Source organism: Oreochromis aureus, linkage group 3, assembly GCF_013358895.1.
Source record: "Oreochromis aureus strain Israel breed Guangdong linkage group 3, ZZ_aureus, whole genome shotgun sequence".
Classification (NCBI taxonomy): domain Eukaryota; kingdom Metazoa; phylum Chordata; class Actinopteri; order Cichliformes; family Cichlidae; genus Oreochromis; species Oreochromis aureus.
The window spans coordinates 58094880-58115715 of record NC_052944.1 but is presented as its reverse complement, the minus strand read 5'-3'; the positions used below and the strand labels follow the sequence as shown (position 1 = coordinate 58115715).

The window sequence follows — 20836 nt, the reverse complement described above, 5'->3', positions numbered from 1 at the left end:
GTGACCCAGTTTGCGCTTTACCATTACAGTCCTGTCTTTTTGTGCAATTTATGCTTTTTCTTTGCTTTATGTGTTTTTGTGTACATGTAAATGAAGCATATGAAAGACTCGTTTTTTACATTTACACATGAAAAAGGAAAACAGAGATGTTGTCTTGCGATGTTTTCGCCTTTATCTACTTTTTTAAAGTCAGATTAGGGTTATATGTTTGTTTGGGTCTTGACAATGCTTGAGATGGGGTTTTTTTTGTAGTTTCATGTGGATGGGGGTGTTTGATTTAAATGGGGGGTCATAATTAACCGTGTACGTGTGGATGAAGACAAAGGCAACTGCGACCCAAGAGGTGGGCTCTTCACCGTGTTTTTTTTCAGCATCTAGTCATTGATCTAAAGGATACTTTAGGACACATCACTTATCCTATTTAGCCTATTAACTTTACAACACAGCTGAATCTATAATGCTGACAGAAAGAGGGGATAATTGTAAAATGCCAACATGTTCAGTTGTTATGTTATGTTTGCGAGATAACATATGTTATAATAATAATAATAATAATTAGGGATGCACCGATACCGATACTGGTATCGGGTATCGGGGCCGATACTGTAAAATGTGTGCGTACTCGTACTCGTAAAAGTTAACCGATACCATGAACCGATACTAATGTAGCCCGGATGGGAATTTGGGAGTGGATACTTATAATTCCCATGGACTTAAACGCCACGGTAACATAAGGTGTTCACAGTTGATGTTATGTGATGTAACTCTACCCTGAATGTAATTTGCCCTGTAATATGTCACAAGGTAAATACAGATAATTAGAGCAATCAAACTGTTATGTTAATCATAAAAGTATTATTTTATGGTATGTAACTCTGAAGGGAGTTAAAATATTTTTCAGAGTTCTCATTTTCTGGAGGCCCGTGAAGGTAGCATAAAACGGGACCTGTGTATCTGTTGCAATGGAGGAGGAGAACAGAACGGCATGGAGAGATACAGGAGGTTAGCTGAACCAAAGTGAGAGACTCGGATAGTTTTACTGAGGTTAACCAGCACAAAAGAGTGTTTGACTAGAAAGCTGACCGTGTGAGAGCTTCACAACAGAGTGTGGGTGAAGTGACTTTTTGTTTCAATGGTCGCACCACCGTGCTGTGTTTCCAGCTACGACCGCCGAGGCTAAAGGCTAGCCCGGACTGCTTGGCTTCGCCAAAGAGGCAGCCGCTATGGACTGTCGGAGAGCTGGACAGTGACTCGCTATCGTGCTGTAGCAGAGACAGCATCGGGTCCGCAGGGAGTGGATTTAGTGTGGGACTGGTGAACGGCGACCTACCGGGCAACGGAACTGTAAGTCAGACTTTTGTGCTCTTACTGGGGAGAAGAGGATTTTTCTCCATCGTCCGGCGTGAGCAGCAAACAGGCCTGCAACAAGTGTGAGTGTGTGGAGCCCATGTGTGAATATTGTGTGTTTAGTGGATTTATATAACGTGTTTTGGAGTGTATATTAGTGAGTCACTTACCAAAAGGTGATAACATAAGTTGGGTTGTTTAATATAATTTGAAAGGGAATTATGTCATTTATACGGTGTATTTCATTTGGTTAAGGAATTGGAATATCATTTGAGTTTAAAAAAGGGATGTGTTGTACAGTATTTGTCTCTGCCCTTACGTTCAGTAAACATTTCGTTTGGGTTAAAGAGTTGTCTGGGGTCGTTTCTTTGCTACTGGTTAAGTTTAACTTGTGTGTGGTAGAAGTATCGGTTTTTGTACTCGGTATCGGCAAGTACTCAGATCCAAGAATCGGTATCGGATCGGTTTGAAAAAATTGGTATCGTTGCATCCCTAATAATAATGCATTGGATTTATATAGCGCTTTCCAATGACATTATTCATTCACTCTCACACACTGGTGGAGGCAAGCTACGGTTGTAGCCACAGCAGACTGACAGAAGCGAGGCTGCCATATCGCGCCATCGGCCCCTCTGGCCAACCCCAGTAGGCAGTAGGGTAAAGTGTCTTGCCCAAGGACACAACGACCATGACAGAGAGGCCGGGGATCGAACCGGCGACCTTCCGGTTACAGGTGCCCTTCCCAACCCCCTGAGCCACGGTCGCCCCATGTTATGTTATGTTGTTTGCGAGATCTCGCAAAACTTCGAACTGGTGGGTAACAGACATCTCCAAAAACGTTGGAGCACTTTTGCAAATATGTGATGTCTTGATAAACCGAGCAGATATTTGAGGTTTACACAGCTACATTCTCGCCTGAAAATATCTTAAAAGTTTATTTTGTGACCCAGAAAGAGTAATATTAAAACTAATTAGCTACCGCCATTGTTAGAAACTGGAATTGGCTGGGTCACGCTATGAATTCTGGGATAGGGTTGGGCCACGAAGGACGCATTTGGAGCAGCCTTCGAATTGGGCCAGCCTTCGTTGCCTGGATCGTCAGCTTCAAGCTGGCAGCCTCTGAAGGATGCGGCCTATTTTGCGAGATCTCGCAAACGTTTTGCAAGATCCTGAGTTACTTTTGCGAAAGTTCATCTTCATTTTTTTTCCTCCCATGTCCCTTGCTGGGCTCTGTAGTTTTTTCTTTTTTGTGTTTTTTTTTTTTTTTTTTTGCAGCACATTGTGTTCTGCGTCCTGATTGGCTGTAGACCTTTGTCAATCAATCTCGTGCCGTGTCTTCTGAACGGTACAGACTAAGTCCAGCTTGTCAAATTTACCTAAATCTTCGATCGCTAGCAGTGTGACTCTGAAGTGCTGTACTGTATGTTTGTAAGTTTTCGGCCCAACAAACAACAATGTCGATGAAACGTTTTGCACCCTCAAAGACACCTGCGGGTGCCTTTGGTTTCATTCTATAATACTGGACTTATTTTTCTGTGAAGGTTTGAACTTTGAGAGTGTTTAAAAAAGAGAGAGAAGTGTGAAAATGTTCATGCCTGTCTGAGAAAAGCGTATCAAGTGTGTAGTGAGGGGTTTTACAGCCTTCAAACATCTATAATAATTGTAAAAAATAAAGTTGGCTACTTCACAGATTTCACGTATTGCAGGTTATTTTTAGAACGCAACTACCGCGATAAACAAGGGACCACTGTACTGCATAATTTATTGAGAATTTTTCAGAAAAATGATATTTCCCCATTGGATAAGCAGAAGGGAATGGATGAATGGATAATATTTCACTATTTTACTAGGATGAACAACAGTCCTCTTTTTTGCACTTGTTGACTTGTAAAAGCCTATCGTTTAAATATGTCAACGTTTTCTTTAAGCAAACAGTATTATTAAAGTATAATGACTGAGCCAAGTGTCCTCTTTTTGGAAATCAAAATATGGTCACCCTAATTTTACAAGAAAAGTTTGCTTCACTTTATGGGGCGCAGCCCATATTATTGAGTCATTTAACCTGGACTGAATTCAAGGTATTTTACCAGACAGGAGACACTCCTTTCCTTTACAGCTCTTTTGGAAGTTATGTTTGAACAGTGGTTGTGAAAGAAAAAAATTCTTTCTTAGAATTTATTAAACATTTCTTGTATTTTTAATCAACAATATGAAGTGTAGGTATTCAGGGCCAGCTTATGTGATAGGAATTCCCTGGTAAGTGTAGGGTATCAAGCAAGTACAGGGGATCAATCACAGCTTTTGGGTTGTCTAGACTAAAATAATAAATTTTGCTCTACAAGGGCCTGATATCCACTTACAAGGACATTATACTGCAAGTGTTCTATCGAAATTTAAAGTGAATGTCCTCATGTGTGGATCTACTTTTTCTCAGAAACAAAAATCAGGTAAAAAAAAAAGATATCTGGTATTTCTGTATTTTTACATTCATCAGGTCCCAATCAGCCCAAATAGCAAAGAGAAATTTAAAATGCATGCCATGAAAGGGTTCGGGTCTTAGGAGGTTAAGTTGCTTGAAGACGTTTCACCTCTCATCCGAGAAGCTTCTTCAGTTCTAAGGTCAAATGTTGGAGAGTCCCAGAATAAAGCCCTATGGACCGCTTAATGATCCTCTACCTAATCACACAAGCCAAGATGTGAAAACAGGTGTAGGTCCCAGTCAGCCAAGGTTTTGGGTGAACCCACTGTGAAACCTAGCCCCACCCTATCATGTGATTTCCTGAGGCTAGAAGGCGCAGGATGTGAGTGGGTGCTAAGGTGTCTGGGAAGGGATCTCAAAACTGGAGTATATATAGCAGACAGTTGGTGTGGTAAGCCACCACCTCTGTTCAAAGATGGTTGTTCTGTATTGTGATGCTCTCTATCTAAAACCACTTTGTGTTCATGTATGCAAAGATTTCTGTATGATGCATTGTTTTGCCAAACGTAATTACTCGCCCTTCCAAACAATTGAACTTAGGTGTTCCTATCACTTCATATAAAATCAAGCACTGAGGCATGCAGACTGATTCTACAAACGTGTGAAAGAATGTGTCACTCTCAGTTGCTCCGTGAATTCCAGCGTTGTGCTGTGATAAGATGCCACCTGTGCAACAAGTCCATTCATGAAATTTCCTCACTACTGAATATTCCAGTCAGCTGTTAGTGGTATTATAACAAAGTGGAAGAGATTAGTAATGATAGCAACTCAGCCACGAAGTGGTAGGTCATGTAAATTGACAGAGTGAATGCACAGAGGGCACCAAATTTTTGCAGTCGCCACAGACCTCCAAACTTCATGCGGTCTGCAGTTTATGTGGATTTAGCCGTGAACCGTTTACCAAGCAGCGCGACCTGATTTCTGCTTGTCTAGTCTGCCATCTGGTGGAAAAGGGCGGTAGGTGCAGGTATGACCGCTTGGCTCCACTTTTTTTTTTTTTCTTTGTTTCTGTCTCAAATAAGCAGCTGCTACAAAGAAACCCCTGAACTACCCCGCTGCGGTGTTTTATCCATGCCGGCCTCCCTTACAGTCCGCCGGGCTTTGAGAAACACGCGCTTTAGGTACGTCCGTTACTTGGCTAGCCGCAGCTGTTAGCTTCCTCTGCAGCTACAACAGCCTGCGACGTTAACGGTAGACGGTGTTTGTTCTAGCAGCCGCGGACGCTGACTTCAGCATCCAGATTAAAAAAAAAGACGATGACGAAGCAGCGACCTTATATCCGCGTTATATAGCTAACTAAGTAGCTTGAGCCTGCTGGTGAAGTGCGGTTATAAAACAAAAGGATTGGCAATGCTGGCCTCGAGCTGTAGCAGCAAACCTAACAACGGTCGCAGCTTACAGCTTTTACAGTAAACAAATGCTATGATGAAAAACACTGCATAGAAGTGTTGGTGTTGTGTTAATGTCAGGATAAGTGAGTGTACTTTCCACGTCAGTGATGTGAGCGTTGGTGGTATAGTGGTTAGCATAGCTGCCTTCCAAGCAGTTGACCCGGGTTCGATTCCCGGCCAACGCAAAGTTATTTTTCATTTATGTGTCAACTTTAGATTCTACTGTTAACAATTGCATATTTAAAATATTTAAAAACGTGCGCACCCCCACGGTTTTCATTTGGTGTCTGAAAAAACTAGTGTCTGAAACTTTATTTTGGGGAAAAGCTTTTTGTGGTATGAAAATTAAAGTCAGTTAAACACGCTGTTAGAATTTGAAGCTACCCAGACTTTCAGCCACTAACGCAGGCACAATCAGCTGTCTATGTCCTGTTAATGGGGACTTTGGCATGACTGTCCTATCCTCTCCTGCTTTCCGTGATCATCTTCAGTGAGTGCTCATAGCAACGGGAACAGAAATCTTATTCTAAAAACTTAAACATGAAGAGGAACTCATGACACTAAATACAAAATATATTAAAAAATATACTTGTCTCTTGTGTTGTTCCTGCAGCTGCTGAATGAGCTCTGTTAGTATATACCGACATGGGGAGGTATTTCTACAGTGAGGTGGACATTAAGAGCCCATGGCATCAGGTGCTGGCTGCCTTCTGGCAGCGCTACCCAAACCCATACAGGTAATTAATGATTGTTTCATTAATAGCGAATATGCAAAGTCATTTCTCATCAATGAATCCGATATTTTTTGCTTATAAAACAGTGAAAAATGTCACCTTATTATCTAGTACAATAAAAGAAAAAACACAGTCCATTTTCTGTGGACAAGTGGACTAAATCTTAGTGTATTTTATCTTGACTGCATCGACCCTGGGTATTGTTTGGAGAGCTTCAGTTTTTTAAACAATAAAAGACATTAAAAAAAAAACTGAATGTGTGAGTGTCCTCAAAAAAATAAATCTGTTTTGGTGTACCAGCACCCATGTACTCACGGAAGATGTCCTGTACCGCGAGGTCACCTCCAGCAACCACCTGCTGTCCAGGCGACTGCTGACGAAGACCAACCGCCTGCCGGGCTGGGCAGAGCGGGTCTTCCCCATGCACATGGCTCGGGCGGTCTACGTCCTGGAAGACTCTATCGTGGACCCACAGGCCCACACGCTTATCACCAAGACCTGGAACCTGAACCACAACACGCTGATGGTGAGATGCGCTCTGATTAGATCACTGTGGTTAATTTACCGTTCATATCGATGGTCTTATTGTCATCAAGAGTTTCTCAAACTTTGAATGGGGCAGTTTGCAGTCTGAGATGACCAACGAGAAAATGGCCACGAGCTGTGAGTAGCATGTAAGCATGAGATCACGGTCATAAGAGGTGGACGTAATAGAGGAACCAGCTGACATGGTTCGAGCACCTGAATCGGAGATCTCCTGCACATCTAGTACTTGATGGACTAGGTCAGGGGTTTTGGGCATGTCCAGCTGTGAGGACCTGGCACAGACCCAGGACTGGCCTGGGAATGCCTTGCTGGAAAAGCTGGAGGTAGTTGCCTAAATGAGGCCTTTCTCTGCAGTTTTGCTCATCTCAGAAAGGACAAGAAAATGGTTGAATTTGTGGATTTAAAGAACTGCACTGAACAGAGGTATAAATGCTTTTTGATTGGAAAACTACAAGGCCTCTTATAGTCTGGTTGGTTTTGACGTCTTCAGTATTTAACTGGAGTTGAATAGAACTTTGTGTTTGGAGAAAAACATTGCTTTTTTGTACATTTTTAACCGTCTCTGCCTCTCAGACTGTTGTGGAGCGGTGTCTGTTTGAAGAGGACCATGGTCGGCCATCTTGGACCAAACTGAGGAGGGAGGCCTGGATCTCCTCAGCTGTATATGGACTGGGTCGGCCCATACAGGTATACACAAACATACAAATGTTTCAGTCATTTGGAGAATTGGCCACCAAAGCTCACACTTAACCTACTATCACTTAAAGTATAAAGAACACACCAGTTTCTTTTAGTGTATTTCTAATAAAAGATCCCCAGTAATGGCTGGAGGTGTGGTCACCACTAACTTGATAAAGGCTGCTTAGTTCTCCTTAACGGTCTGCATGTTCTCGATTATCATTTTATTCCATTAATTTTGCAGTTGGGTTGCTTATGTTATGCTTTACATACCTTCATGTTGGATTAGCTGGGATCTTGGTTATTCCTTGGCAACCACAGGTCATTTAGAAAAACCCTGACTAGTTAGCGAGTTGTCACTGGGGAAATTCGTTGCAAAGAGGGTGCTGCACCAAAATCCTGTCTGCGATTGGTTTGGTCTCTATCAGATTGTCCACTGTCGCCCATAGTTTGCAGGGAAGATGCTGACTTGTCTGCAAACACTCGGAAAATTGTGAAGTAATACCTCCCTGGCTCTCAAGCCAAGCCAAGATACCAAAACCAACCATGTGACACTTCGTCAGTATCTATATACAGCTAACGTGTAGTGCGGGTGTTTATCTTTGAGTAATTCTTTGTCTTTCTGCGCCAGGAATTCGGTCTTGCCAGGTTTAAAAGTAACCAAGCTAAAGCCATGAGAGGGCTGGAATACTCTCTCTCCAAGCTACAGAGTAAGTCACAAAGACATGCACACACACATTTGTATTACACCTCTGAGGGCTTCACCGAAACCTAAGCTTAAATACCATTGGAGTTCTTTGTTTTTGTACAAAAGTCCTGAAAGTGGAAAAAGAAACCCACTTAAAACCAAGAAAACAAATATTAGCCATTTACTATTACAAAACTGCTGTTTTTCTCCCTTTATAAGGGAAATCATCATTTAATAACTATGGTTTTTATTTTCTCTGATCATCTTTGTCTAACTAAACTTTTATAGCATTTCATTAAATTTTGTTGTTGTTTGGTGCTGCCTTAGATCGGTGTCAAATTTTTCAGCGATTTTTAGATTTGGTCACAGGATTCCCAATTTTTTTTATTTAAAAAAATATGAATAGCAAATGTCATATGAGTCTTATCTTTTGACTTTTTTATGTAGATGTAGTTTAGATCAGCCTGATTTCCGGTCATTAGTACTGAAACCTTAGATCGTATATAAAAGACGGCGGTACACTCCGGGTCTGAGAAGTGTGCATTTTCTTTTCGTTTTAAACCTTATACTTATTTTCAGCTTCATTACGCTCATATTCAGTTTATTTTTCACTTCAGGGCCCAAATCAATGTGACTGTTCCTCATTTTCTACTTTTATTTATCCACAGCTAATGACCAGGGAGAGTCATCGGAGAAGCAGAAGCCCCTCCCACCACAAGCCACGCCCACCCCCAACCCGAAACCCAAACAGTTTGTCTGAACCTCAGTAGGAACATAAAGCCCACGATGGCTCGTCTGAACAGCAGCACTAAAACGGTGGGGCATTCACTCATCCTCAGCTCTGATTGGTGACTCATTAGCTGATGCTGATTACTTTTCATAGTCACCAATCAGAGCAATGAACTACAATAATTCCCAGGATTCTTTGGGACTGATTTAATCATCGTAGTAAAGTTTTAGTAAATTAAATTTTTATTTTTTGAAGTTAGCGGTTTGTAAATTGTCAGTTATGTAATGTAAACAGGATATTAAGAAGTTAATAATTTAAGTTTATGTTGACTTTTCTTATCTTTATTTTTATATTTTTATATGGAAATAGTTTTTTATCTTATTTTGTAGAATTCTGTGAATGATTATTTTCATCTTGGATTTCTTTGGGACCTCCTACAGTAAATGTTTTAAGAGATTTTCTATCAATAGGAACGGGTTTACATCAGATTCAGGTAGTTTAGAATCAGACTGTTGTAGAAATGCATGTTTTATACTATTCATATGTCAGTTTAGGTAGATGTTTGTTTTCTGGTGGTAAGCTTCTGATCTTAAAATTCCAATAGATTTATGTTCTGGATAATTGGCCAACCTATTGAGACCAAGGGGCAGGATCAGAGTTGAGTTTTGTTTTGTCTCATGCTAAAGAAGATGTTGTGTTTTAGATGTAGGCTTATCCATTTTGGCTTTCCCATTTTTCCATTTGGTAGCTCGAAAAAGAAATATTCTGTAAAAAGGGCTGGACCTTAAGCCTAGATGGTTTGTCAGTAACCTGGTGTATGTAATGAAGTTAATATTGCAGCATGCCAAGCTGCATTATGCAAAATCAACCTCTGGGGCTAAAAAAATAAGCTAATGGTAAAGCACTGAACACTGCAGTTTCTCTAATATACACTTTAGACTAGTTCCAAAAGTGAGTTGGTTCCCACAGATGCAAAATGTCAAACTTCACAATAGAAATAAAGATATTTACAGCCTGCTACAAAAAGCTTTTTTTTCTGTCTCTAATTTAATTCAGTCTCTTCTGACTTTCTTATGCCAAATGTAGCCCACATTTGCTTTGTTGTACTTGTTATATATCACTATACACCACACGGGCTACTTTAGGCTCACATCCAGGTCAGAGATTAGCAAGAGCACCAAATTTGATTTGGAATATTTTAGCCATATCAACTGTCCTGCATGTTGGCTAGAAGAGGGGCATCAGTGTTAAAACTACTGTGCACTCTTTGTGTGTTCTATATAATATCTATTCACACATCTTGATGCTGAAGGTTCTAAAATATCTGAACTTTGCCAAGGTATATTGTTCTTGTCAGTGATCAGGATTAACTAATTCACTTCAGTTTTATTTTTGTAGTGCTAAATCACAGCAACAGTCACCTCAAGGTGCTAACATGGTAAAGTAAGCACCTGAAAATAAAAACTCATTGGATTGAATTGAGAAATGCTTGTAATGGGAAAGCCTAAGTGAAGATATAAGGAGGAGAACTGTAGATTAACGTGAGTTGGGAAGGTCTCTTGGAGCCATTTCTAAACAACTGCAAATTCCAAGATCATCAGTTCAAGCAGTTTCATCTAAGTACAAGTTATTTGGATGTCTCATTGCTAAGGTCTGAAACAAGATCCAAACTGTCACCCTCAGATGAGAGGAAATTGGTCAGGATGTTCAGGAATCAGCCAGGCTCAAGCCTGCCATGAAGAAGAAACTTCTGGAACACCAGCATCAACATCCACAGAGAAGTCGGTTTTAAATCGCCATGGAATGAGAGGGTGATGACCAAGAAACAAACCACTGCTCGAAAAATGACACCTTCAAGCTCGACTGAAATTTGTAGCTGCCCATATAGACAAGCCAAATGCCTTCTGGAGAAAATCTTTGTGATTAGACTAGACAAACGTTGAACTATTTGGCCACAATGACAAGAGGTGTGTTTGGAGGAGTAGGACTGCAGCGGCCGTTAACCTTGCTCTGGGGCAGTTTTTATACTAGTGCTAGTGGTTACGCAAAGTGGATGCAATAATGAAGGACTATCTTCAAATGTTTCAACTTGACAATGATCCCAAACACAAACCAAAACAAAGCAAGATAACAGTAGCTAAGCCAGGTCTTTGCTAGGAAACTAACCAATTTAAATAAACTCTACCAATTCTGCCATAATGACTGGTCAAATATCCAGCCTGAATAATGCCAAAAGCTTGTTGATGGATACCAAAAGTGTCTGGTTGAGGTCAAACTTTCTGAGACATTTAACCAAATACTAGTGAGGTGTAAGTATATATTTGAGTCTATATGCATAGTTTTCGACCCTGTGTGAATTAGAGAAAATTCCAAATAAATTCAAACTTAAGCACCCAGTTCTTGTTTTTTTAAGTAATTAAAGATGTATGCTATACCATCATTTCACTATTGAAAAAGGTCAGTTTCAATAAATTATTTTTAAAAAAACAAATTACCATGACATTCATGATGAGTGTATATAAACCTCTGACCACAACTGTATGTTTAAATGTGGAATGAATGGGTGGTATCTGTAACACTAATATTAGTGAACAACTTTTCATTTTTCATTGTTCCTGTCAGCTTTTTAAAGCCTCTGAATGTGTAATGTATTGCAGGAAATATTCATTAAAGCTGAAATTACTGGTGTTCAAGCTGAACAGTTTCAGAGCAAAAAAAAAAAAAAAAAAATAGAAGTAATGAAATTCTGTAAAAAGACAGACTCTGGTTGGTTACCACACCCTTTATTTTTCCATTGTTTAGCAGGAATAGTACAAGTATAAAGGAGATAGATAAAAGCAGCATGTCTCTTGTCTCTGCTGAACACTGTCACATTTAGTCAGCACTCAGTTGGTCAGTCAGTCCATCCAAGTCACCATGGAAACCACCTGAGAAGACAATCAGAGCAAACTGTGACTACTGTTCTTTCTGTTACAGCCCTTGGCTTCTTTTCAGCCAATCATCTCCCACTTCTTCTGTTGGAATCGTCTGTGTTTGAGGATGCCCTCTGCCCTGACGCTGGACTGTCACACTACATACAGTGGTGTGAAAAAGTGTTTGCCCCCTTCCTAATTTCCTATTTTTTGTGTATTTCTCACACTTAAGTGTTTCAGGTCATCAAACACATTTAAATATTAGACAAGATAACATGGCCCTGTATGAAAAAGTGTTTGTGATTAAACAGAAATTGTCTAACAAACTGAAGCAAGCTAAGAGATCTCAAAAGCAATACAACACACCACGATCCAAAGAAACAGCTGAGAAACAAAGTAGGTGACATCTCTCAGTCTGGAAAGGGTTAGAAAGGTGAGAGCCATTATCCACACATGGACAAAACCTGGAACAGTGATGAACTTTCCCAGGATTGGCCAGCCTACCAAAATTACTGCAAGAGCGCATCAGGAACTCATGCAGGAGGTCACAAAAGAATGATTCTTGACCTCAAGCTGAGGTCATGAACAAATGGCCTGACATTTTCACTTGGGTTCTGCAGGAGGACAATCGTCCAAAGCACATCAGCACGTCCACCTCTGAATGGCTTAAGAAAAACAAAATGAAGACTTTGGAGTGGCCAAAGCCAAGCCCTGAACTGAATCCGATTGAGATGCTGTAGCATGACCTCAAAAATGTGGTTTATGTTTGAAAACCCTCCAATGTGGCTACTGGAAAGATAAGTGGGCCAAAATTCATTCACAGCGCTGTAAAAGGCATTTGCCATTTATGGCAAACACGTGGCTGCAGTTGTTGTTGCTAAGTTTGGCACAACCAGTTATTAGGTTTAAGGGAGTGATCACTTTTTTCCACAATGGGACATTTAGATGATTTTTAGATTAGATTTTTTTTCCTCTTAAAAATAAACACCTTCATTTAGAAATTGCATTGTGTATTTACTTGTCTTATCTTTGTCTAACATTTAAATTCTTTTGATGATCTGAAACATTTAAGTGTGACAAACCTGAAAAGAAAATAGGAAATCAGGAGGGGTCAGGGGGGACACCTTTTCACACCACAATATAAACTAGGACATTCAGTTCATAGGCAGTAAACTTAACCCCACTAAAAATTTCCGAACAAATCACGCATGTTTCCTCTTTCTGAATTTCTTCAGCAATAACCGCATTATATATAATGATGGTAAACCACAACAGCAGGTTGTAGCTTACCTAATAAGTCCAGGACACGCTGATGAAGGCTGGAGCTTCAGGTTCATATGTGAAACTGGCAGATCTGTATCTGCGAGCAGCTTTGCTACACGTCTGGAAGTTAAAGACAAAGGAAAATGAATTCCAGACTTTACAACACCAACAGTGATCCATTTATTCAGAACTGAAGCCACTGGCAGAAAACATATGACCTTTTGTGTCAAAACCTTCTAATTATACAATTTTTATTGAATCTGATGATAGTATTCGATCAGCATCTGGGTCAATTCATCTTTTAAAAATAATGAACTCTGTTGATGAATAATGAACAGCATCATCATGTTAATGTCTGCTGAAAAGCTGAAGAACTTTATAATGCTAGATGCACTGCACCCATAAACTAACAGCTTGGGCAAATAAGGAAAAAAATCTATTGTGTCATTGACAAGAAAGTCTACCACAATATCTTAGTGCATCATGGAGTCTCTTCTGGACTGAAGCTGAATGGTTGTGGGTACATATACCAACAAGACAATGACCCCAATCATAAGTCAAGTTCTGTGCAGACACTATTTGACCAACAAAAAAGAATGTCAAGTACTGGACCTGATGAACTGGCCAAGCAAAAGTTCAGACTTCAGTGCGAGCTGTCTTTGAATCTATTAAATATTAAATCTGCTCAACAGAATTGAAGTTTTATCCAAGCCAGTTCTCTGTGTATGGCTAGAAACTATTTGGACATCAATAGCAAAAGACACTATGGATGAGGAACAGTAAATAATTCGCTTCAATGCTTGCACATTGGCACACTGAAGAGAAAGCCCTATGTGCAGAGAAATGTCTAATGAAATCAAAAAAGGTGGCCAGATTAGGTAAATTTTTCTATGAACATTTGGCAGTGATACCGGGATGCAGTTGTTCCCCTGTTTGGGACACAGGTGGAGTTGGCAGTGAAGGAAGATGTCAGCAGAGCCCACAGTGAACCGGAACATGTTGAAGGAGAAGTAAGTGGAGGTTCCCTGTCCGTTTTCCTGCACCTGCACCGTTCGGTCAGCACGGTTTGCACAGCTGTTCATAAGCAGGAAAATAAACTTTGTTCAGGAGTCCATAGAAACAATCATAAGGACTTTTATGAATTAATCTCTGAGCAGCAGCGAGCCGCCACCACCTCTGAGTCTCTCTCACCCATTTAACATTAGGTCGTGTCTTGGAGTGCTGGTGGGTGATGCCTTGTTGGTTGCCCAGCAGGAGTTGCTCACCAGAGCAACCATGTTTCCGTCCAGGCCATCAGTTTTCAACTCCATCCAGATTTTCTGGTTCAACTGCAATTCAGTGTTCCACTTCACAAGTTTTGTGCGCCTGGCGTCGGTGTAGGCCTTGATAGTTAGAGTGTAATTCCAAGCTCCAGATGTAATGTGCTGTGCAACAGACCTGCAGAATGCACACATTTACGCTGTTGTTAACATCAACCCCCACATCTTAAAATAATTTAGACAATAGCTAGCAGCCACTACAAACCAGTCTCTGATTCTGAAGGTCGCAGTATTGATGTTTGGCTGACTGTGGACACAGGAGAAGTTGATCTGGACTTGGTCGTTGCGAATGATGACATCGGAAGAGTAATTCTGGCTCCTGATGGTGTTCTGATAGATGATGTAGCTGTTGTTGGCCTGCAGGTTCAAACAATCAGATACTAAGCAAGTTCTTCATTGTTTCATCTTTAACATCTGATACTTTTTAAGAGATTGACTGCCTGGAATAAACTTCAGATGACCAACAATTTTAGAATTCACAGAGGTCAAAGCTTAAACAGCAGGAGATAAAACCCACCGTGACCACCGTCCCACACCTGTTGCTGCTGTTGAAGCTGAAGGTCACCATGTGGGTGAGCTCGTCCACCTGACCCCTGCAGGTCGGGTCCTTGAGGTGTAAGGTAGAGTAGTCGATGCCTTTGTCCTCCAGGAGACAACCGACCAGGGTGAGTGAAGCAGAGTTCTGCTTGCAGACCGTTGGATCACCTGAACGTCACAATATCAGTCAGAAAAATCACTGTTAGAAGTTTTCCTCCATTATTCAGCCCTGTTGTCATGATGATGTCACAGCTGTCGTACCCAAAGAGTTGTTTGCTTGGTACTTGGAGGCAAAAATGGCCCGACAGAAGCAGCGAGTGTCACCACCGACCGTCTTCTCACCACAGAACTCGTGATCGCTGCAGGTCCTGTCCTGACAGAAGGCCTCAGAGGCTACAGAGGAACACACTGATGTATTATCCTGAAAACATGTGAGCTCGAAAAATCCACAGTTCAGGTCTTTAACAAAGGAGAGCTTATTAATGTCTTATTAAGGTCTTATTAAGGTCTTATTAAGGTCGTATTAAGGTCTTACAGCAGCCGGTCTTTGATGTCCAGCCATCCAGAGTGTGGTTGTGTAGACTGCAGGCTCTGGCGTAGGCCTTCAGGAACTGACAGTTGAGTCCGTCCACTGCAGGATATTTACACAAAGTGTCGGTGCAGGCAGTTATGTAGGGCTCTGGGTCAATGTCACTGTTACAGGAGGAGAAGGGCGCCTTCTTCAGGAGATTACAGCTGTACCACAGATAGAAAAACAAAATTGAAGACAATAAAATAATAATCTGTAATCAGCTGTGTTTATCTTCCATCTATACTGCAGTCGCATGTGATGTACCATGTAATTCACCATAAAAATGAAGCTACAAAACAGAGGATCAGTCTGCTCACCGTTCAGTCACACTGGTGCAGTTGATCGTGCTGTCAGCAGGCTCACTGTACTGCATCTCACAGCTAGGGGGCGACAAACAAAGTTCAGCCTCATTCATACAAACACAGAATATCTGCAACATCAGCAGCAGCAGTCAGAGGGACTGTGAGCTTGTGATGAGGTCTTACCTGGTGGAGCTGTACTTAGAGAGTCTCAGGTCACTCAGAGACCTGCTGGAGTTTCCACACAGACCCTCCACAGATGAACCAGCAGGTCCTGCACAGGATCAGGACAGAATGAGTCAGATCAGCATCAATATTCAAACAGCCAATAAATAACAGCAGGTCAAAAAATAACAGCACAGTTTACAGTTTATGTTACATGAATTAAACTTTATTTTCTGTACCTTCTAAGCGGATCTGTGCGGTGTCGCCATCAAAGAAGACAGAGATGTTGAGGTTGGAGAGCGACAGCTTGGCAGTGACTCCAGTTTGGTCCTTAGAGAGCTGCACACCATGAACCAGCTGAGATGAGCTGTTGAGGGTCAGCGTGGAGTCGTTCAGCTGCATCACAGCAGAGACAAAGTGGAGGAAACACTGAGTGAAACATGTCAAACACACAAACAGGCTGATTTCACAGCAACAACCACTGAGTTCAGCAGCTCTGAAAGAACTGCTTCTAACAGCCCTGAGAAGAAAGATGAGAGGAGACACAGCAGAGGATGAGGGAGGACTTTGGATCAGACTCCACTCTGACACATGAACTGTGGCTGTAGGTCGCTTACCTGAACTCTCCCACCTTGTTCCAGGTGAATGTCATGCCTGTCCACACGCAGCGTCACACTGTCCAAAAAGCTCACATCTTTACGACGCCGGTCATCAAAGTGCCCCTGAACCTGGAAGTCTGGGAGTGACGGAGTCGAGAACAGAGAGTACGCACACCGATCCCGGATGGAGTTAATCTGGCCGTGGACGTCGATGATGGGGCCGGTCACAGTGCAGGTGGTGTCCAACATGCAGCTGATGAAGGCAGCCAACCACAAACATCACCATGAGTTGCTGCCAAAGAAGGTTACCCCATGGGACCCTCTATTTCTTAAGCTATTTAAAACCTTTTAGTAACAAAATATGAAGAGGAAATATTTACATGTCGTTGCCTTGACAATGCTCCAATGGACCACAACCAGAGGTCTGGAGGGTTGCAGTCTCAGAACAGGTGACACTGGAGCAGATTTGTGGGTTGGAGTTGACCACAGTACCAGGTTTATACACAGTACCTGGGAAGAGACAGAGGCTTCACTTTAGTTCAATAGTTTTCCAACTGCAAGTGAAAACAAAACAGTAACAATCAAATCTTTCAGATTTACATAATCCCAAAGTCACGGTAGGAGTTTAAGATTCACTAACCTGAGTGTCTGCATCCACTGATATCTAAGATATCATCAGTTTGATAGCTCTCTAGAATGTTATTAACCTGTACTTTGTCGATTACAACCTTACTGACCTGACCAGTATAGATCTAAACAGAAACAAACACAGGTAATGTTATAATCACATAGCAGAGACAACTGACATCAAGCTGGAAACAGACACAAATGTTTCCATTAGATACAAAGTATTTAACATATTACATCAAAATGTAATTGTTTATACACACACAGACTCACCACTGGACCAATGGTGTATGCTTCCAAAGTCAGAGCTGCTTCTGTCCCAAAGTTGAATAGGGCTAAGGTAATCTGTAAACAGGTTAACAGGAAAGATTCAGATACTGTGAAGAAGTTTCATCTGAAAGTGTTTAGAAAAGCTCAGGTTCACAATATTAGCATTAACATTGGGCCTGTTGAGCTGCATTGCTAAAAACATTTTGAATTTCATAATGGAGTGTTTCCATATGCTATAAAAACTGCAGTAACCAGGTGATTATATAACCAATCATCAGGCCAATCCTTCTGCTAGTATCAAAAATAGCAGAAAAACTGATTTTTAAACAGACGTGATCATAGGGTGGCTATAGCTCAGGAGGTCGATCCCGGCTCCAGTCTAGATATTAAATCCGAGTTGCTCTCAGATGCATCTATTAGTGTCTGAATGTTGGATAGACAGCAGTGGCTGTGAATGTGACATTACTTTGAGTCCTCAGGTAGAGTACAAAAACCAATCTGTTACCATTGACTTCCTTCTCATTGCATCCTATGCAATTTGGGTTTCAAAAAATCATTCTACAGAAACTGTTATTATATTTTAGAAAACGTTAGGAAGTCATGTCCGAGGAAGTCAGTCTTGATTTATAGAAAGCTTTTTGCACAATTTACCATGAGGTTGTTTAAATTAAAACTTTTACCTCATGCAAAAAGACATCTTACAGACAGAAAACCACATCTTATCATAATAATAATAGTTAATAATCATGTCTACAGTTGTCACGATGGCTGGTCATGCCTGTGATAACACACTTGGAATATTAAACCCACAGAACGAAAGAACACAGCATCTCTTTCTCCAAATCAGTAAAACGGTGGCTACTCGATAATCCGACATGTTGTCATGTTCTGAAGTGGTATCCATGCAAGTCTCTTTTTTCATGGCCTGTATTGTCTTAACATGCTTTTGTTTTCGATATTTTATAGTTGCTTTTGATGTTTAATTTGTTTGGTAATGATTATGCATTACTTTTATCATTCACATGCGTTGGTCCTGTCTCCTGTCTATGCTTCGGTGCCTTTGCATCTTTGGTTTTCCTTCACCCTTCAGGTGAAAACTAGCCTGTATGGCTGCATCTGACATACTCATGTTAATTAGTCTACAATGTCCCTTTAAAAAAATAAGAATAAAAAAACCCACACGTCTTTCCGGAATTGTTGGCATGAATGTATGCATCCAACTTTTGGTATAATAACTTCCTTTGATTATTTCAAATTCTGTACAAACCTTGTACAAACAGAGCAGGACTCACCATTGAACGTCTGACCTGCGTGGTTATTTGCACACTGCATCTCAAACTGTTCTGAATCGTTTGTATTTTCTTTCTAATCCATTGATCAAGAAAAGAATCTGCTTGAATTATATCAAAATCTGCTGTCCTTGTGTTAGGTGAGCTCCCCACGATGCAGTCGCCTTTATTCTCAGGGTTGTAAAAGTGGTCAAAACAGAACACAATCTTTTGTCCCGTGAAGTTCACCTGTGGAAAATCAGAGACACAACAAATCAAATAGCAAAATATTTTGTGGGTTTTTCTGTCATGTACAGCTGAACTGTTGGTGCTCCGTTTTTAGTCGGAGCTCTCGCCCTGCTTCAGGAAGCTGCATCAGGTGATGTTCACGTACTCAGCATCACTGCAGAGGACATTAATGAGACACTGAGCTCTGAACTCTTCACTCAGTCTGCAAACATCATCTCTGCCACAGGTGGAGATTAAACAGCAACAACACATAAAGATCTCCTAAAACATCAGGCTTCATCCTACTCACATAGAGCTGCTCGTACTTCTGTCCATAATACGTGATGGGACATGAGCTGATGTCCAACACTGAAGACTCAGTAATTGTCTGTTTCTGAGCACCTGAAGACACAGAGACACGTGAGAGGTGTGAGCTGCAGCCCGTTAGCTTTTAGAACAAACAAAGGAAGCTTCACGTTCACGCGTTGACTTTACGAAGGGAAAAAAATGTGCTATGACTATGACATCATCATTTAGCAGTTTGTAGAAACAAAGTATTCGTACAAGTTGCCAAAATCTTGGAAAAGGAGGGTAGATTACAAGTTAAACTTGGGGAACTTATATGGACGGGTATAGTAGACTTAACCTTTTTATTACTTACTCACTCTATACTCTCATTTGTAATAGCAGAGCACAATAGCTGCATACTGGATGCAGCGATGGACAGCCGGATAGGTCATGATCAGTCTCATAGCTGGTGTAAAACAACTATTCAAATTATTTTGCTAAAGAAATAGGGTTGATTGGATATATGGAGCCTTATGAAGTCTTATCCGTGTTACAGTAGTACATTAACATGTGCTCTCACGACAGGCCTAAACACTAAAGTACAGAAATGTTACTATGTTGTGACTTCAGATCCAGCATTGTATAGCTCAGTTATGCAGAGTTTGGAAAAGAGAATCAAAGCTGTTTTGGTGTGAATATGATGGGTTGATAACATTCAGAGTGCCAGTGAGGCTAAAACAAAGTGTATGAAATACATGACAAGGACTTCCACAAGAAAAACATAGAAACTTAAAGACAAGACAGGACGTTTGAAAGAGTTCAGGGAGTCGTGTTGAATGTAATTAATGAACCATCAGATTGATGGATGGGTGGATGACAGAGATCTACATCCCATGAACTCTTTTAAAACTGCTTATGTTTGTTTGTATGATTGTTTATTCTAAAATAAAGATAAGAAAGCAAAAATCCCAGGAAAATCTGTCCATGTTTGTCAGATTATCAGCACTTCAAATGTCCTTCACTGTCCCTCCTCACTTCAGGTCATTTGGTCTTTGTTCCTCAGTCTCTGATTATCAGTTCCTCAATTTTAATCACCAAATACTCAAGTCCAGTAAGGATACTTTTAAAGTAGCTGTGGTGCATGCTTACCTGCCAGTAAGATGAAGGCAGACAGGAAGAGCAGTGGGCAGAGCATGTTGGAGGGAACCAATCGCCTGACAAAGACCTGAAAGAAAAAAACACAGTTGGACATCTGTGATTGGACAGAAAGTAGCACAAACATCAAATGGTAACACTTGGGGTGATTACTGTACATCATCTGTAAAGTTAGGAAAGTCCCAGCAGTCAGGATGTTTGAAATTGTGACTCTGAGGACGTCACACAAACAGACTAACAGAGCAATCATGACAGTGCGATGTAAACATCTCCGTGCTCCTTCAACTGTCAGTAAAGTTTGTCTCCTTGCATCAATTTTCGGCACATTTCCTCTCCAAATTTAAGTTTATTTTCTCATTAAACACCAAACTTCAAAGAAGAGAAACATAAAAATATGAATAAAAAACTGGAGGAATGAGTACCATGAGAACCATGAGCAAAAAACAAAAAACACTGAATTTATCCTTTAAAAGGAGGATTTGGAATTTAAAAGTTCTAAAAGTCAGTGTGTGAGTTTTTCCCCACTCCTTCGTTCGTCTGTTATTTATCCCGTTAAAGCCACAGAGCTGCTCGTCAGTGACTCTTTACTGTTCTACTCGTGCAGCTCGTCTTACCTTCTGCAGCTCTGATGGAAGATGAGGAGGGTGGAGGCTGCTGCTCAGGATGCTCTCTGGTGATTGTGTCTCTGTGAGCAGTCCGTCTCTCTTTATTTGGATACTTCCTGCTGTCCACACCCAGGAAG

At 41.0% G+C, this 20836-nt stretch overlaps 2 protein-coding genes and 1 non-coding gene across 9 annotated transcripts; 2 read left to right on the top strand and 1 right to left on the bottom strand.

Annotated features, from left to right (window-relative positions):
* Positions 1-264: 264 nt before the first annotated feature.
* prelid1b (PRELI domain containing 1b) lies at positions 265-10599 on the top strand. 7 transcript variants are annotated; one of them, XR_005609876.1, is made up of 7 exons: positions 4823-4947; positions 5831-5954; positions 6252-6477; positions 7071-7184; positions 7807-7885; positions 8532-8679; positions 10277-10599. XR_005609876.1 is itself a non-coding variant. In XM_039605790.1 (6 exons), the coding sequence occupies exons 2-6, from the start codon at positions 5863-5865 to the stop codon at positions 8621-8623; spliced, it is 603 nt and encodes a 200-aa protein (XP_039461724.1). In that variant the 5' UTR covers positions 265-343; positions 5831-5862; the 3' UTR covers positions 8624-9605. The 7 variants fall into 7 exon arrangements, 6 of the variants coding, with proteins under 6 accessions (XP_039461724.1, XP_039461719.1, XP_039461710.1 ...); XM_039605790.1 differs by lacking the exons at positions 4823-4947; positions 10277-10599 and adding an exon at positions 265-343 and having other exon boundaries at positions 8532-9605; XM_039605785.1 differs by lacking the exons at positions 4823-4947; positions 10277-10599 and adding an exon at positions 1384-1430 and having other exon boundaries at positions 8532-9605.
* On the top strand, positions 5331-5402 carry trnag-ucc. The gene has a single exon. It is a non-coding gene; the product is annotated as a tRNA-Gly (tRNA).
* A 756-nt stretch (positions 10600-11355) lies between the features above and the next one.
* Positions 11356-20836, bottom strand: LOC116335910 (alpha-tectorin-like). Its single transcript, XM_039605646.1, has 19 exons — positions 20709-20836; positions 20089-20164; positions 18962-19053; positions 18448-18672; positions 17159-17230; positions 16899-17010; positions 16639-16768; positions 16277-16511; positions 15899-16055; positions 15681-15768; positions 15513-15575; positions 15160-15359; positions 14886-15017; positions 14605-14792; positions 14293-14444; positions 13960-14205; positions 13680-13842; positions 12796-12888; positions 11356-11520 (listed from the first exon to the last, which is right to left on the bottom strand). Exons 2-18 carry the CDS (start codon positions 20132-20134, stop codon positions 12796-12798), a joined length of 2394 nt encoding a protein of 797 aa, XP_039461580.1. The 5' UTR covers positions 20135-20164; positions 20709-20836; the 3' UTR covers positions 11356-11520.